This window comes from Salvia splendens, chromosome 9, assembly GCF_004379255.2.
Source record: "Salvia splendens isolate huo1 chromosome 9, SspV2, whole genome shotgun sequence".
In the NCBI taxonomy this organism is placed as follows: Eukaryota; Viridiplantae; Streptophyta; class Magnoliopsida; order Lamiales; family Lamiaceae; genus Salvia; species Salvia splendens.
In genome coordinates, this window is record NC_056040.1 from 12,372,651 (window position 1) to 12,391,679 (window position 19,029).

At 39.2% G+C, this 19,029-nt stretch overlaps 1 protein-coding gene across 2 annotated transcripts; it reads right to left on the minus strand.

Annotated features, from left to right (window-relative positions):
* Window positions 1–15,733: 15,733 nt before the first annotated feature.
* On the minus strand, window positions 15,734–18,968 carry LOC121746534 (SWI/SNF complex component SNF12 homolog). Of its 2 annotated transcripts, XM_042140416.1 has the most exons (4): window positions 18,592–18,968; window positions 18,370–18,411; window positions 16,553–18,112; window positions 15,734–16,098 (listed from the first exon to the last, which is right to left on the minus strand). In XM_042140416.1, exons 3-4 carry the CDS (start codon window positions 18,097–18,099, stop codon window positions 16,026–16,028), a joined length of 1,620 nt encoding a protein of 539 aa, XP_041996350.1. In that variant the 5' UTR covers window positions 18,100–18,112; window positions 18,370–18,411; window positions 18,592–18,968; the 3' UTR covers window positions 15,734–16,025. The 2 variants fall into 2 exon arrangements, with proteins under 2 accessions (XP_041996350.1, XP_041996349.1); XM_042140415.1 differs by lacking the exon at window positions 18,370–18,411.
* Between the last annotated feature and the right edge of the window lie 61 nt (window positions 18,969–19,029).

A 19,029-nucleotide genomic window follows, 5' to 3' on the forward strand; every position in this document is an offset into this window, starting at 1 on the left:
GGATTCATTTGATTCATGTCTGGCGAGCTTGGATGTAGTACTGAAAAGATGTCAAGAGAAGCACTTGGTCTTGAATTTCGAGAAATGCCACTTCATGGTCCCTGAAGGAATTGTCCTAGGGCATGTAGTATCGGAAAAGGGCATACAGGTGGACCAAGCAAAAGTGGACGTGATATCAAAACTGCCCCACCCGACAAATCAAAAGGAGGTAAGGGGATTCCTAGGTCATGCAGGATTCTACAGGAGATTCATAAAGGATTTTGCCAAAATTGCTCAGCCACTCACTCATCTGTTGCACAACGATGTTGAGTTTGTTTTTAATGAGGAGTGCATTAAGGCTTTTCAGCTGCTGAAGGACAGATTAGTATCTGCCCCCATCATCAGAGCACCTGATTGGGGTTTGCCGTTTGAAATCATGTGCGATGCGAGTGACTATGCAGTAGGGGCGGTGCTAGGTCAAAGAGTTGACGGAAAAAGTTACGTGATTTTCTATGCGTCAAAAATGCTAAATCAAGCCCAGAAAAATTACGACACCACGGAGAAGGAAATGTTGGCAGTCGTGTACTCTTTTGAAAAATTCCGACCATATCTGCTCGGGTCAAGGGTGATAGTCTTCACAGATCACGCTGCGATAAAGTACTTACTGGCAAAGAAGGAGTCTAAGCCAAGGTTGATCCGTTGGGTGTTACTGTTACAGGAGTTTAATTGGGAAGTCAGAGACAAGAGGGGAACGGAGAACAAGGTGGCTGATCACTTGAGTCGCATTCACCAAGGTGAGACGGATGAAGCAATACCTGATGCGTTCCCGGAAGAACATCTTTATTATCTTAACGATTCTCCTAGACCTATCGATTTTGAAGAAGTAATGGCAGCGACAGGTCCAGGAGGTGCTGAAAAAGGGAAATGCCAGACGAATGCAGAACCATGGTTCACTGACCTAGCAAATTACTTGGTCACTAAAGAAGTGCCCAGCTCCGACGAAATTTCCCGGGCCCAGAAGATGAAATTAAAAAGTGAAGCCAAATACTACTTTTGGGACGATCCGTATTTGTGGAAAATGGGAGCTGACCAGGTAATTAGGAGATGCATTCCGGAGTGGGAGCAAAGGGATGTGCTGAATCATTGCCATGCTCTAGCTTGTGGGGGTCACTTTGGACCTAGGAAGACTGCAAGGAAGGTTTTAGACAGTGGTTTCTACTGGCCGACATTACACAAGGATGCATTCGAATTCTGCCAGAATTGCGAAAGGTGTCAGCAGACCGGAGGAATTTCTAGAAGGGACGAAATGCCACAAGTCCCGGTGATTGTTTGTGAGATTTTCGATGTTTGGGGTATGGACTTTATGGGTCCATTTCCATCTTCATATGGGAATACATACATACTTGTGGCGGTGGACTACGTTTCGAAATGGATAGAGGCAAAAGCTACGACCTCCTGCGAAGCTGTAGAAGTAGCCAAATTTCTGCGATCTAACATTTTCAACAGGTACGGAATCCCTAGGGCTGTCATCTCAGACCAAGGAACCCATTTTAAGAACCGTACAATAGAGGCTCTCATGAAGAAATACGGAGTCCACCATAGGTTGTCTACACCTTATCATCCTCAGTCCAACGGCCAGGCAGAAATATCAAATAGGGAGATAAAGGCCATTCTCGAAAAAACGGTGAACCCGTCTAGGAAGGATTGGAGTAAGAGACTGGATGATGCATTATGGGCTTATAGGACAGCTTATAAGACACCTATTGGTATGTCACCATATAGGTTGGTATTCGGAAAAATGTGCCACTTGCCCGTGGGAATCGAACACAGAGCATACTGGGCGGTCAAAGAGATCAACATGAACCCGCAGGCTTGTGAAGAAGAGAGGAAGATGCAGCTCCAGGAACTGGAAGAGTTACGGCTTGAGTCTTATGAATCTGCCATGTGGTATAAGGAAAAAACTAAGCTTTGGCATGATAAAAATCTCCGGGGCAAGGAACTCAGGGTAGGACAGAAAGTCCTTTTGTTTCAATCCAAGCTCAAGTTGATGCCTGGAAAGTTAAAGTCTAAATGGATTGGGCCTTACATCATCGTGGGACTTCGAGCAAACGGAGCAGTTGAAATCCAGGGAAGTGCACCAAATTCCATACCCTTTCTTGTCAATGGACATAGGATAAAGGTCTTTAGGGATAGCTCGGAGTTGTGTGTAGTGGACGAAGTGCCACTACGCGCACTCTTTGATATCACCTAACCAGTCTAGGAAGGAAGTGTTCTTAGAATATCTCCTGGGTCTAGCACTTAAAAGTTTGACCATACCCTGATCCAGGAAATTTTGAGAACACTTAAAAACAAATTTTGTAAATATTTAATTGCTTTCTTTTAAAAAAAAAATTTTCAAAAATATTTTTGAAACACCAGACCCATCGGGAATGATTTTGATGCTGTCATATCCTAGGCCCGGGGAGTTTGGCGTTTCATTCTTTTTAGTTTGATGTTTTCTTTTAGTGTGTTTTGGCAGTAGGGATTTACTTGAGCAAGGAATTGTGGGGTAAAGGAGTTTTGGAGGGAATTGGCACCGGTTCGGATTTCACATGGCACTTTATGGGGAGGCGTACGGTCGCTAGCGTCACCACCTGCCACCGCCTGCAAAAGAAAGATGTCCTCTCCCATGCCTACACTATAATCGGTTTTGGCATTCTTATCTTCTCTTTACTCATTCTCTCTCCAAATATTCTCTCTCTCAAATAAAAAAACCCCAAATTTCGCTCTCTCTCTTTCTAACCCTAATCTGCAAATTTCGCACAAATTTCTTTTCAAAAATTTCTGCAGAATACCATGAATAACAAACAAGAAGCTAGCAGCGCCTCTGGATCCGCCGAGAAGAGTGCGGCGGAGTTTATGAATGAACTATTTCAGAAGTTCGGAGGGGCCGATAAAGCGATGCAGGCGTTCGCGATGTTCGCAATGGGACAAACCATGCCAGCCGGTCCAACAACCACCGTGACACAACCGGAAGCTATCGAGACACCGCCCACTGCTGTACAAGAAACCGCACCGGAGGCTGCTACCATTATTCCAGAAGAAACCACCTCTGCACAGGACACAGTCCCAGAAACCACCACCAGGCCGGAGGACATTACAGTACCCGCCGTTCCAGAACCTTCCATTGCGGAAATTCGCGAAGTAGAGACAGATCTGGCCGCGGGACTGAATTTATTGGCCGTAAGTGAACCCAGGTTAGTTTCTGCTTCTCAGAGGGAAATCCCCGTTTTAAAGGATGGAGGTGATGATATTTCTGCTGTGGGCTTAGTGGAGAGTGTTGTTGAGGGGGTAAATGTTCTTGTGGCGGTAGTTGAGGACACCGCTATCACTGTTAGTAAGGATGTTGAGGGGGGAACCCCTGTTCTGGAGGCGTCTGTTGAGAAAGATGCCGTTGTTGATGGTGATGATGTTCAAGTGGGCGAAGCCGCCCTAATTTCTGAGAAGGATGTGGAAGGGGAAACCCTAGAAGTAGTTGAGGGCGATGAAGCCCAAATTGCTGAGGAAGATGTTGTTGCGGGAAGGACTCCCGACAAGTCTGTGGGCACTGATGCCCAACCTGAAGGAAATCTTAAGGGGTTGGAAACCCCTGTTTATATCGCGGGGGCAACCCCATTATTAGCAGAGGAAGGTGGAGCACTCGATTCTGAAGATGCTCAAGAAACTGTTGATGCAGGACTCAACATGATAGTGGATCTAACTGAGGTCCCTGAGGAGGCCGATTCGCAGCTAAATCTAAGGGGAACAAGGAGACGGACACGTCGAAGTATACTTGATGACATTGACGAATCCGCACAACAAAAGGATAAGGAAACGCTGGACCTAGCGACAGCCGTGTCTGAGCAGGAAGACTCTCCCAGACCGAGTGGTAGGGAGAGTGAAGAGGAAGGGCGCCGCGCGACGGCTAAGAAGAGGAAAGGGAAACAAATTGCTTCCTCCTCGACCAAGAAGGCGAGGGTGAAATCTACTGAATCTCCACTTCCTCCACCCGCCAAGGTACCATACGCCACAGAGCCCGAGAGTCCTGCCAGGTCCAGTGATTCAGAGGAGGAGCAAGAAGAAGATGTTCTGAACTTTGAGCCGACGGAAATTTGGGTTACAAGGGAGCTGCTAGACGATATGAGAAAATTTGACGATCCAAAACGTGTGGCCGTATACAAGGAAAAGAGTGCTGAGGGAAAGGTTGCGAAGTACGGTAAGATGTACCACCCGGCGGAGCTCAAACATATTAGCTCTAACGATGAGTTCAGGGGGTTTATAGATGCAATCGGTTTTGATTGGTTACTAAAGCACAGCACTTTCGAAGTTCCAGTCGACGCGGCTCGTGAATTCTTTTCCACATTCCGGTTCAAATCCACTGCCGACTTGGATACGGAATCCATAACTTTCAGGCTTTTTAATTAAGAACATAGGATGAGTATCCGGGAGTGGACCTTGCGGATGGGCTTGCTAACGAGAACAGAAGATGATGAGGGCCTGTGGAACGACAGAATGGTTGGTCCGCCGAAGTTGACGCCAGGATTTCAGGCACAAGGCGCGTGGGAGTTCTTGACTCACTCAAGAGTGGGTCAATTTAAAACAAGTTTTTCGAAGGCACACCATATAGAGAATCGGGTCCTGCGATTCGCCCAAACTTTTGTCAGCTACAACTTGATGGGCACTGCCAACAACGCCCTGACGACCGCCGACCTATATTTTACGTGGTGCATGGCTACAGGAGTACGAGTTCATCTGGGTTATTGGTTAGCCCAGGTCTGCCATCAAGTCACCTCCAACCCGTCCAGGCATCTGTACACGTGCCATCTTCTCGGGGCCTATTTGCAGCGCAACGTTGTAATCAAAATCAGCAAGGCCTGCCGTGAAGTAAAAATGTGCTCAGCTCCGGAAGTCTTCAACTTCGACTTCTTTTTCAACAAGGGGTTGCTGATCGCCCGAGGGAAGGAGGTGTGTTTTTATGAGGTCGGTAAGTCAGAGGCACAAATTAAGCAGGAACCCGATGGTGTGGAGGTAAAGGATCAAGCCGCTGAGGACGAAGTCAGGCTAATGGTTCAGGGAGTGCAGAAAGAAGTTGAGGAGGTAAGGAAAGGAATCGACGGGGTACGCAAGGAAATGACCGAGATCCGAAGGGAATTCGGAAGAAGCAGGGAAGAGGCCGCAGTCCTGAGGGGACGTATCACCGATTGGGTGGCTTCGTCAACTAAGCAAACCAACAAGATGGCGGAGGGTGTTGCTTTAATGACGACAATGCTGAAATGGCTGCACAAAAAGTTCCCGGATACATCAGAAATTATTCCTGGGTCTAGCGGCAACATTACAACGCCGAGTCCAGGAAGTGTATCCGCGCAGAAGCCATCGCAGAGGCCTCACACCACCCCCTCTTCTGCTAGACCCGTGATCCTGAGAACAGCCATACCCCGACCCACTGATGACAGACCAGAGAAGCCGGAGATGCCGGCCAGTAAGAAAGCAAAGGTGACCCAGCCGACGGTGCCACCAAAGTTTGGCTCCCGCGGGGGCCAGACACCGAATTGAATTTCCCCTCAAACCCAAGTAACTTTTTCTTTTCTTTTCTTTCAAAGTGCTTTCGTTTTTATTTCTGTTTATACCTGCCAGCATGCTAGGTTCTGTATATACGTGTTGAACCCTTCCACACTTAGCCCAATCTTTGGTCTAAGTGTGAGAAGGGGTTGTATGTCACAACATGTTTCGTGTTGTATGTTGTCCCTTCTCCCATTCAGCCCAATGCTTGGTCTGAGTGTGAGAAGTTTGTGTTTTGTTGTGTTCGTTTCATGTCGCCACTAACTGTCCTGTTTTCCACTTCATTGGGATTGCTTGGGGTCAAGCATGGATGAAGTGGGAGGGGGGAAACAGTTAGTGTAGTTAGTGTCTTGTACATATTCTGTTAGGCCTAGGAGTTTGCAGTTTTTTTTAGGTTCTGTGTTTGCATAACTGGTATAATAAATAGCAAAAGCCCCTTAGGGAGAGTAATTGAAGAGAAAATACATGCTAATTTGTAAATCCTTTTCTCTTAATAAATCAAAGTCAGTTGGATGAAGTAAGAACGATAGAGGATGCCTTAGATAACCTAGTTGTGCAGCCCTACTATAAAAGTGAGTTATAAGCCAAAACACTTCGAGCTAACATGTATAAAAAGGGGGCCGCCACTGGATGTTTAGGGAGAAGAGTCTGAAGGAGAAAAGTGAGGTATAAGCTGGACGAAGTCCAGGAAAAGGAGGTATAAGCTGGACGAAGTCCAGAGAAAAAAAAAAAAAATTTAAGGGGCAGGAAGCAGTAGTAACCTGACCCAGGAAATAAAAGTACAAGGAGGATTGTAGGAAGGAGAAACTCTCATAACCCGACGCATCAGTGGTGTAACTTTAACTTAAGAGCGATTCGATCCTAACATCCCTGGTGAGGAATGAGTGATCGAGTGATTCTAACAATTGGGAAGTCAAAAGGCTATCTTGACGAACTGACAACTTGACTAGACAGAAGAAGGGAGGGGGAGGAATCTGAGGCTGTAAACGCTTGGATTGACCTTAAACTTGTGGGGATGGCTGCTAGGAAAATACCAGTTTATGCGCTTATGTGTTTTCTTTTCTTTTGTGATTTTTATGTGTTTCGTGTTGTAGTTGTCGAGGTCTAGGAGCCTGTTTTGTTTGTGGAATAGTACTTGGGGGGACCGTGCATTGAAATTCGCCTTATTTCTTTTTCTTGTCTTTCATACTTGAGGACAAGCATGGTTTAAGTGTGAGCAGTTTGATAAGGCTAATTTCATGCATGGGTCTAGGGATTTAATTCGTGATTTTACTGGGGCTAACGCACTTTTTAAGCCAGGTGTGTAAAGGAATTCGCCAGGTCCAAGAAAGAAGACCAAAAAATCACAAGGTCGAGGAACTGGCGATTTAGTGAACGATTATGAAGAGAATTGCTCGACGGAGGAAGCTCTAGAGTTGAAGGGTAGAATAGGGATTTCTACGAAGACTCAAGGGCTATGTCCGCATCTATAAAAGGCAGAAGCATGCAAGCTGGAGGGATCTTCTCGGTGGAGACCTCACCACAGCTTGTTGCCTAGTTCACTTTCCCACACACACACTTGATACTAGTTTGAGGAGATCTCAGTTCACACGTTCGGGTTTCATCTTAGCTTCCGATATGGTGTAACACCGCTCTTGTTAGGAGCGAAGAAACAATTTATTTTCCGCTTTCCGTATTTTACTTACTCTGCCGAGCTTCGTTGTTCGAAGCTCGGTTCTCTGTTTTCACCAAATAGTTTCTGGTTTAAATGCAAGTTTGATTTTCCGTTATGGTGATTGTGTTGATTTCTAGTTTGATTGCTTCGTTTATTGAGATTTTGGTGTTTTAAATTGTCTGAGTTGGATGCGTTTCGCAGCTGTTTTCTGAGTTATTATAGGTTAATGGTCAGATCTGGGAAGTTGGAGTTGGATTGTGGAAGAACTTTGGTTGGATTTGCTGGATTTGTTGGTTGTTGGGTTCGGATGTCTTGGATCCGGAGTGGATCAAGTATTCTGACGTGAATCTGAGTAGTTTCGATCTGATTTTCATGCTTAGTTTACGAGTTTTTCTTTCATTCCGTCTAGTGTACGCAGATCTGATGTGTTTCCGTTTTGTGGCAAGTTTCCGACGACCAAATTTCTATATTCTGTTCGAATCTCGCTTTGTGCTCTGTTTTGTTCATCTGCAAGTTTAATTCGGTTGAGAGGATACATTTCGCTGCAAGCTAGCGTCAGAGTTTGTTATCTGCAGTTTTTTTTTTCGTACTTGCCACTTTTGGAATTATGGTCCCCACTTTCAGTTATCTTCTGTTTAGCTAGATTAGGTAGTTGTTTACACTGTCTAGGAAGTGGTTATGTTTCTTGCTGTTGAAGTCTGAATTTACAAGTTTAATATGTCCTAGGTCTAGCATTTACATTTCCTGCCTAGGTCTAGAGTTAGTTTAAAATTCTCAACCCTTTTGCGTGGCAGCAGCCATTTGTTTGTCCAAAGCCTCTGAGCACTACTTTGCGAGTCCATCTCTGTGGGATCGACCCCACTTCCCTATACTAATTCATAGTATTCGGGTTGAGGGATTTATATTATTTTTTGAAAGGGGAGTTGAGAGTGTCCAACGACTGAAGCACTGTATGTTCTCTTGAGTTCCTGGACCCTGTGCTCCAGTGGACTTAAGAAGCATGGTGTCTTGACCGAGCGCTTGCATTGATCAATTTCTGTGCATACGTACGAAAGAGCCTCTCTGTTACTTTCATACGCTTTCAGTGGTACTTCTACCTTCGCTAAACACCCCCACACTTTGAGATATGAATACGAAGGTTTCTTCCCTTTCCACAACTCATAAGGAGTCACATCCCTATTTTTTAGTGGAATTTTGTTCAGGATATGATTCGCTGTTAACACAGCCTCCCCCCACATGTTCTGGGGTAATCCTGAATTAATCAACAAGGCATTCATCATCTCTTTTAGTGTTCGATTTTTGCGTTCAGCAACACCATATGATTGAGGAGAATATGGAGCTGTGGTTTGGTGAATTATACCACTTGCATGATATAATTCTGCAAACGGAGCTACATACTCACCACCTCTATCACTTCGAACACACTTAATTCGACAATTAAGTTGATTTTCAGCTTCATTTTTGAAGTCTTTAAACGCTTCAATTGCCTCATCTTTACTTCTTAATAAGTAAAGGTAACAATACCTTGTGCAATCATCTATAAATGTGATGAAGTACTTTTTACCACCTCTTGTTTGCACAAATTTTAAATCACATACGTCTGTATGGATCAATTCAAGAGGTTTTGTGCTTCGCTCTACCGAATGGAACGACAGTTTAGCCATTTTGGCTTCAACACACACTTCGCATCTTTCTTGTAAGTTAAACTTATCTACTTTTAGTAAATTAAGATTTACTAATCTTTTTATAGCATTTAGATTTACATGTCCCAATCTATTATGTCATAAATCAGAGCTCTCAAGCAAATAAGAGGACGTGTTATCTTCCTTATTGCTTATTCCTTTTCCACGGTGAATGACCGTAACATTCAGCTCAAAAAGTTCATTTACTAGGTGGCCTTCACCTATGAACTTTCCATACGTGGTCAATAAAACCTTTTCACACTCAAATTCTAGTGAAAATCCATGATTTACTAGAAGTGAGCCTGACACCAAATTATTTCGGATGTCTGGGACATGTAGTACATCCTTAAGGGTAAGAACTTTTCCAGATCCTAATTTTAGGAACACATTACCCACACCAACCACCTTAGAAGAGGTTTGGTTTCCCATACGTACTTTTCTACCTCCAACAGATTTGTAGATAGAAAAAACGTTTATCTCGGAGCACACATGACATGTGGCACCCGAATCAACAAACCATTCATTTGGATTGTTACCATGGTTCACGTCGGAGACCATTGCGACTACCTCGTGATCTTTGTAGTTTATAACAGCACGTTCAAATAATTTGCACAATATTGTCTCCACCAATAAGTACACAATTATATTGAACCATATGTGCATTGGTATATTCAACAATCCATGCATCCCAATTACTACTACCAAGTCTAAATTGGTCTTGCTTGTCAAATGACAAACGATAAACACAATTCTCAAGAGAGTAGATCTCAAGGAATTAACCATTTCGTAGCCCATGAACATTGGTACTGTTCGTTTCTTCATTCCAGCTTTGGAGCTCATGTTTCCTCCAACTTCAATTGGTATATTAGAAGAGTACAATAATTTGTCTTGCGACTGTTAGAAATAATGGGAAGAAATTCTCAAGCCGTGTACAGGCGGTACTCTAACTATTACAATCGAAAGGAAACTTGCAGCAAATAGAGGAATGATAATTACAACGAAAATAAAGCAAACCAAATTTATAAGTCGAGTCGAGGAAAGCCCTATTTCCGCAAGACAAATTACGCCCCGGCTAGTGCTCACGGAATGGCGTATTGCCCCCAAAGATAAAACGACTTCCTCCTAACGTGTAGAAGCACCTCAAACCCGCTAGGCACCGGCGAACTTGATGGAGTTCCGAGAATCGAGCTATGCAATGCTCCTATATGTGAACTAGGATGTAGAGAGCTAGAGATAGAGAATGCTTGTTGTTGTTGGTGTCTTCTACTCTCCTAAGCTCCACCTATTTATAGGATAGGGGAGGCCACCTCAAAGGTCTTGCATTAAGGGACACCATAAACCAAAAGTAAGTGAAAGGCCAAAAGCCTAGACTTTTGGAAATTCCACATGTTTCACATGTTTTCCTACAGTAGATTCTGAACACAATTCCACTCAGTCGGGTGGAACCTTCTGTCATGGAAATTTCATAGTCACTCTGTCAGATTGACTTCTAGACACATTTCCATTCTGTCGAGTGGAAAATCTGGCTTCGTTCCAACTTCATTTTATGTCTCTTCCACACCCTAAAATGGAAATGTTGTGTTAAATTAAGTCCATATATGTGTACAACCAATAAAGTTTGACAAGGTAAGAGATGAATATTTGATTTGCATCAAATCGTTGTCTTCCGCAATACGTTTAAACAATCTATACAATATTTTCTTCAACAATATGTTCACAATTACTCCCTCCGTCCCATAAAAATAGTCTTCTTTTTACATTTTGGTCTGTCCCATAAAAATAGCCCATTTTATATTTTTGGCAAGTCTTTTCTCTCTTATAAGGTGTGACTCGTTCTACACTAACAATACTTCAATTACTTTTTCTTTCTACATCTCTCCTACTTTACCAATTTCACATTAAAACCTGTGTCATCCCCAAAGTTCTTTTTTTTATTGAACGGATGGAGTATATTAAATCCTAGGTGCACTTTATATTTAACAACATATGCATCACAACTAGTCTGCCAAGTCTAACTTTAGTCTTATATGTCCAAAGACAAATGATGAACCCAACTTGGAGCCAACCAGGAAACCAGAAATACAAATTAGCCGGTGCTGAAATTTAATAAAATAATAATATTATTATTATTAAAATTTAATATATATTAGAATTATTTAATTCGATTTTTTATTCCAATAGATTTTAAAATCAAACCACACCAAAAATTAATACTCTCTCCGTCCACGAAAAATAGTCTCATTTGTGAACGGCACGAGTTTTAATAAAAAAAGTTTAGTAAAGTAAGATATATGAAAGAGAAAATAGATAAAGTAGGAGAGAGAAAGAGAAAAAGTAAGAGAAAGGAAAACATATGAATAAAGTACTATAAGCGAAGTTTTTGTTTATAGAATGAGACTACTTTTCGTGGACACCTAAAATGACAAAATTAGACTATTTTTTGTAGAAATAAAGATTTTGTCTTAAATATAGAAAACAAGCGTCATGAATGTTGAGAAAACAAAAATTAAGTTTAGTGAGGTATTAGATCGAAATTCATTTATAAAAAGATGTACTTATTAGAATAAAAACTAATTTAGATGATGTAATTTTGTTATTTGGTTTTTAGTTTGATGTTATGTATTTCGAATAGTAAGTTATTCGAATAACTGTTTTGTTAAATTCCATAGTATATATAATTTAGGTGAATCCAATCTATACTAATCTAAAGTGACAGTTTAATGAAAAGTCAAAAATGTCCTTTTTGGCGGGAAACTGTGAAGCCTAATTTTTTACCCTTTTAGTCATTCTGTGAGCATGTTATTAATTGCAGAATTTGTGTTCACACTATATATGTATATGGGTTATGTATGTGGCAGCGTGTATCTATAATAAAAGGTAGCATCTATTGGACAAAAAAATGGTGAAATGAATTGCTTTAATTTAATGTGTTGAAATTACTTTATAAATATATATTCAAGGTGGGAGAGTAGATGTGGAGGCATGGGTTTAGTCTATTAGGGTTTAGTTTGGGCTTTTTTGTGTATTTAATAATATGGGCTTTTAATAATATAGTAGAATTTTAAATTGAACACATTTTTAAAATTACATTTGGATTGTTATTGTATATAATAGTATATATTTTTAAAATTATTTAAATATATTAATTTAATTTAATGTGTTGAAATTATTTTATAAATATATATTTACATTCAAGATATATATATATAGAGAGAGAGAGAAATACATTTATATTTAAATTACTATAAGTAGTATACATAGTTATAATTGAGTTGATTTTGATTTATTCCACTAGCTAAGATATTGTTATTTATGACTGAGTTCTATTTCTTTTTTTATGATTCTCAAAATATTATGTTTATGAATATTATCATGCATTATTGAAATTAGTATTGATAAAAGTGAATTTATTATTTGTGAAAATTATGATTTTTGTATTTGTTTGCTCATGTCTTCAAAAACATGTTTTAAATCATGAACTATATAATCAGGTTTGATGGTACTAATAATATGGAAAAGAAAATATTTAAAAAGTTTGAACTTCATATCTCTAATTTATTTATTATTTCTAAGTAGCTCTAAAATTATTTTTGGTAGTAAACCCCTCACCAAACATGACTTATAATATCACTTCACCTCTGAACTTTAATATGTTAATTAATGCCAACTTTGGAGCAGTTAGATGGATACTCACAATTTATTTTCCTTTTTGAGTATTAATAATTAAATCATTAAATAAAATTAAAATTAATAATGGTGTAGTATTTTATTAATAATATACATATTCCAACAATATCTAAATTGATATCAAGAAATAATGCATTTAAATGACAACATAAGCGTAATATTAAGTTTATAATTTAAAAATAAATATCTTGATGTGGAAAAATGATAATATGATGTCATGTGAGACTAATGATTAAAAAATAATATTATTAATGAGATATTTATAAATAATTTTGGTATGAATTTGATTATAAAAAATAAAATATAAATTAACCTACGGGATGGGATGGGATGAGAACCTTCCACACCAAGTATCTCTATGGGACGGGACACCCGCAATGGGGTCTCGCCGGATTGTCCCGACGGGATGGGTCCGAGCTCCCATGCTGCCATTGGGTGCGCTCTAATAAGACACATTGCAAATATACAAATTTATAATTGTATATTATTCTAAAAAATTCTATTAATTCTATATATCTCCCCAAACCATGAATTCTATTAATTTGTTGTACTTTATAATGTTGAATTTTTTTGTAGTACATTTAATTTAACTTGAATAGTGGTAATAGTCTATATATCATGCATATACCTGTTAGAGTTAGATTTCAATTTTTGAGAGATTTCAAATTGGGTTCTCCAACAGAGAAGAAATAGAAAAAAAGATATTATACTGATAATAATTCAACATACTATGGTGGAGCAATGGAAATTGTGATGATTTTTTTTCCTTTTAATAAATTGGGGTGTTAAATTAATCAAGAGGAGATAACAGAATGACATTTTAATAGCCTTCTCATTTACTTCTTTTTTTTCCTTTTTTTTTCTTTTTTCTTTTGGACCACTTTTTTTAATTAGTATTTGGGTTAGCTTGGATAAAATGATAAGCGCTCGAATTAACTCACATAATTTTGTGGACGTGAGCGGCTGGCTGGCGTCGCCCGCGACGCCTCAGGCGGCCACAGAGAATGGAAAGAAGGATAGAAGATGCAATTAAAAAAAAGGGAGAGAAACATGGATTAACTTAATTTTTTTATTTAAATAACTAGGTATAATATATTTTTTGATTAAAATTATTGAGCTATTTATTTTTTCAAATTATATAATTTCTTCCTCTTTAATTCGTAGTCGCACATTTTCCTTTACTTGCATATCTTATTCTAACTAACACGTACTATTTGATCTTTAGTTGCACATCTTCTATTTATCGTTTATTTTATTTTATTTTGCTCCACTCATATCAAATTAAAATTGTGTAGCATCATTTGTCGAATATAAATATTTCATTTAGAAGGGGTTTAGAGAAGTACATTTTTCTTTTTGTTATTGTTTATAGTACATTTAATACTTAGTGTAATTAACACATATTCTTAATTATAAACATCATTATATTTTTTACGATCTTTTTTTAATCTACTTACCTTAGAATTTATCTTTAATATTTAAAAATTTTATGTCCCGCACATAGCACGGGTGATAACACTAGTTGAATATAATAAGGCATTAATTAAATAAAGTCATTTAAGACCAAATTCAGTAATTAATCTCAATAACCAAATTCGTTTATTATTAATCAAAAGTCAAAGCCCATTTAAGCAAAGGCCCAATGGATAAAAACCTAGCCGTATCTTCTTCTTCCTCCCCTCTGGTAAAAGCTACACCCATGTGCATTTTTTTCTTTGCAGTTTGTTCTTTCTCTAATATCAAAACACAACAAAAATTTAAGACTTTCATTGATATTAATGGGTCCGGCGCCGGCCAAGCCCCCGCTGAAGCGGTGGCTTGGCCAATGCTATCTCCGTCCCTGGAGCCAACAGAGCCATTTCGTAGTCCAAGAACCTGGCGACTACTCGTTGATTCATTCCAGATCCAATTTTGATAGACCTAATCCTGCGTTAGTTGAGGCTTGAGTACAATTTGCTATTGTTAGAAATATGTGAGGCGTATACATGCAGATGCAGTACTTTGTACGACTGAGGAGAGAATAACAAAAATGAAATAGGAGTTACAATGAAAAATACAACAAACCAATTGTAAATCGAAAATCCTCATTACGTAAGACAAATTAGTACTCTCATATTAGCGCGTATTGTCATAGTATATGATAAATGGACTTTTTAATTAATGTATGGATTCACCTTAATCCCGGTAAGCACTGCACAACTTAATAAAAGTCCGACAACAGCAAACAAAAACTAGACTGATGCAAAGCTATAAAAACATCAAACTTGAGAGGAAACCATTGCTTTGTGTTTTAACTTCTCCCAAACTCCATCCCACTTTATAAGCTATAAAAAAGTGGCATGAAAAATCTTGCCCTCAAGATACCTCGTAAAATAGATGACAGGCCTAAGGTGTCATGAAGAAAAAGGTCAAAGCCCTTGATTATAGTTTTCTTCTTTTCTTGCCAAATATCGTGCTAACTAAATTGCCTTTTGTTGCCAAATTAAATTATTATTATTATTTTATGATTATATGGGTATCAAATAACAATAATTTTATATTTATAGCTAAATTTATGATGTGCATTCATTCAAATTGTATAAATTTATAAGTTTCGTATAAAATATTGCATTTTACGCTTTTTGTTTGTATAAAAAATAGACCTTTATGATAAGTATTAGAGAGGAAGATAGAATAACAAGTTAAATATTACTAGTACTAACAATAAAATAAAAAATATTCAAAATGATTAGTGTTATTATCTCTCACACACTACTGTTTGCTACTCGTATTTTGTAAATCTCATGTGTTCCGAGTTGGTTTCATATGATAATCTGTCATTTCCGAAATTCGTAGTATTAAATTCTCACACACACTACTGTTTGCTACTCCCTCCGTCCCACAAGAGTATTATGCATTCTTGATTGAGCAGGGGGTTTTTAATGCACAATTGCAAAGTAAGAGAGATGTAGAACAAAAATTAGATTGAAGAATTATTAGTGGAGAATCGGTTCTACCTAATTAGCGAGAAATTTTTTTTCTAAAATTAGAAAGAACATACTCTTGTGAGACAGCCTAAAAAGGAAATAGTGCATAATTTTATGGGACGGAGGGAGTATTAAGTAATTCCATGATTCTTGAAACATGTCAGAGTATAAACTTGGAAGCAAAAGAATTAAATCTGAAACAGAACTGCAGCATAAGTAGCAATTGTGTGTCTAGAATGGTAACTAAAAACATGAGAGAAATAAAAGAGAGAGGCCTACACAGATGGATACAAATTTCCTAATTGAGCATATGTGCATAACTGCCCTTCCTAGCATAGTAATGCTACAAACACAAAATCACAACAATCTAAACCTATGAAATGCTGATAACTCACAAGTTTTGTGTTCCATCGTTGCAAAATCTCAATGATGTCTGAGTTAAATGGTGTCGGCTGCACAAAAAGCTCACCGTTACACCTACTACTTGTTTCCAGCTGCTTCACTTCCAACTGCAGGCTTGCGATTTAAGTACCGGATAACAGCATCCTCAGTCCTACATCATCAATCATAGTGTTGAGGAAATCGAGACGACAGCATTGTATATAGAATACGCAATTAGAGGCAACATACACCGAGACACAGGATAGAAAGTAACACTGACATTAGATGAATGCACCAAGACCAAAATCATTACAGCAATGGTTATTCTTATAAGCAGGCAATAGAACAAACAGCTAATAAATCATGAAAAATGGATACTGCTGTAACAATAATATCTGCTTCACCATAAACAAAAGTCCATTTTCAGAGAGACAGCACACAGATGTGTAGAAGAACAAAATTGAAAATCAATCACAAAACATAAGCAAAAGTACATTAATAAAATATGCATGGCGACTTCTAACTGCAGATTACAGGGAACATGATAACCCTTGTGTTTATTAAAGGATAAATTAAAAGATTCGCGACACAAGATTTGGAATTAAATGAGAGGGTGAAAAATTTACCATGGTTGATCATAGAATTCTGCCCGACGCTCTTTCTCCACATCACGACCAGCATCAGCAGAAGCAACTTTTAAATCCCTGGCTTGAGAAGTTATCAAGGTATTAATGAACTCTGCAGGCGACTGACTAAATCCAAGAAAGAAAGCACGCCGGCGACAATGCTCTTGTATCTTCTTCAAAGTAGAAGAAAGATCTTCTTCACAGGAATCAATCGTTTTGTTTTGCTCTAAACTAGTCAAAAAATCCTTTTTACCCTCTAGTGACAATGGAACGTCAACCAGTACATCATAACATGTATTTCCAGATGGACCATCCTCAGAAAGCTTCACCCTATGTTCCAAATGTATGGGCCCAGGTGGAGTGAGGTGTGGAGTAATCTTCTGAGGAACCGTGGAGAATTTCAATTTATCTTCACCAAAAACCTTCCTTAGTAGTGGATCACACGTGAAGAAGGAAGCTTCACCAGGAATTTGCAACTTGTTCATCTTTACATAATGCCAAAGTGCTGCCATTATTCTGGGACGTGTCTCCACCTCAATCCCAAGAACTTCCTGCAATGCTGAAGACAATTTAAATCTTTCAGGCTCCTGATTCATCTCCAATCTAATAATTGCTGTGAACTCCTTGTTTCCTTTTCTCTTCACCTCAAAACCTTCACGGAGCGCTGGTGATCGAGAACTCTCCCATAAGATCACGTGATTTTCAGGATATAGATTCTGATCCAAGTATATCGTGATTTTCTTGAAGAAAGATGATAACTTTGGATATGAGCACTTTGGTTTCTCCAACCGTCCTTCCGCAATAGGATCCTTGCCATCCTCTAAAATTCGTCCAATTAGCCTAAGGGACCATGAAGGTGGCTCAGAATTTTCCTTATCTGTACTTACATCTGTTTGGTTAGTAAAAGTATTGAAGACATATATCCTAAGAACCTTTTGAACCCGGACAGGGTTTTTCAAAGATTCCATGATGTCAATCTTCTTTCTTGCAAGTGCAGCATCCACACGAGCCTCAAATTCAAGCAATTGACAGTAAAGAGCACATTCTGGAATTATAGCTGCAATTTTTTCTGGAATTACTTTATCAGGAAGCTTCCGCTTCCCTCTACGCACAGCAGGGGCCAATTCCATAGTTTTCATAGGAGAAGCAGTGCCCTGGCCAGAGGATCCCCCAGAAGGCCGAGAAGGAGGCTTATGAAGACGCTTGCCCGTTCCAGCTGCACCAGAACCCGGTGTGGACACGGGAGGGGATGAGATGCTAATGTTAGCATTTCCCTGGGGCGAGGCCAAGATTTGCGTAGGAGCTTGAACTTGCCCAGGCTGGGCTTGGACAAATGTCTGAGGTTGACCTTCAGATAGTTGGAAATGTCCTGCGAAATAGGGCATTCCCGCATGTTGCACATGAGGCTGATGGGGTACCTGTTGTTGGTTATTGTTCATGGATATTTGCATTGGCCTTTGCACTTGCATTTGAACCCCCCCTGCATTTGCAAAACTTATATTTCCTCTAATAAGATTGTTATTGCTGTTTGGATTATGCTGGTTCATTGTACTTTCAAGCCTACAACATGGAAAAACAAAGCAACATCAATCCAAGAGAGTACTGTTTTGCATCAGTTGTCGAAAACTAAGACAAACATCAAAAAACATCTAAACACAGCCACTCTCTCTCAAAAAAAGAGTGTCTACAATACCTTAAAAAAGTTTCAACTACAAAAAATATCAAGCCATCTCTTATCTTGCTATATGAAACCACTATTACACAGAATTTTCTTTTATTTTCGCCATCATTTAAATTTCAATAAGTTTATCACAAACCATGAAGGTGACCGCAAGATGTTTCACAGATGATCTCAAATGCTGCAAAAAAAGAAACCAGCAATGACAAAGCAAATTCAGAAGAAGAAAAAAGAAAACCCTTATCTGCACTTTCTTTAAGTAGATGCGTTCGTGGGTTCAATTACGGCATGCGAACATGAAAAAAAGGGAAATTATGTATGTACCCTATCAATTGATTACAACTCGTATACGCATATTTACCTTAAACCTTCTGAATCTACAGCATGTGCGCAGCTCCGGTCGCCGAGTGTGCTATTTCCTCTGAGATTTGTGTCAAGTGTGGGTGAATTAAGGGTTATATCACGAAATTAGAAGGAGCAATCGAGGGATTTTTAGTAAAGACAATGAGATTAGAAACTAAAAGTGAGAATTGTGCAGCAGAAAAAATGTTGGAAGGCTACATAGGAACATTAGGGCAATTGTGTTTCGATAACCGTAGATTTGAAAGAAAAAAATGAAATCAATAGAGATGATGCGCAGATTGAGGAACAGATAGATATCCCTGTTCTGAAATTGCCGTTTTATGTTACAGTGAGTAGAATGGAATTGAATAACGGTGAAGAACACGACGACGACGCGTTCCCTCACTGAAATGTCTCTCTCTCTTTTAAGGCTCAGTGCATTATTTAGTACTCCCTC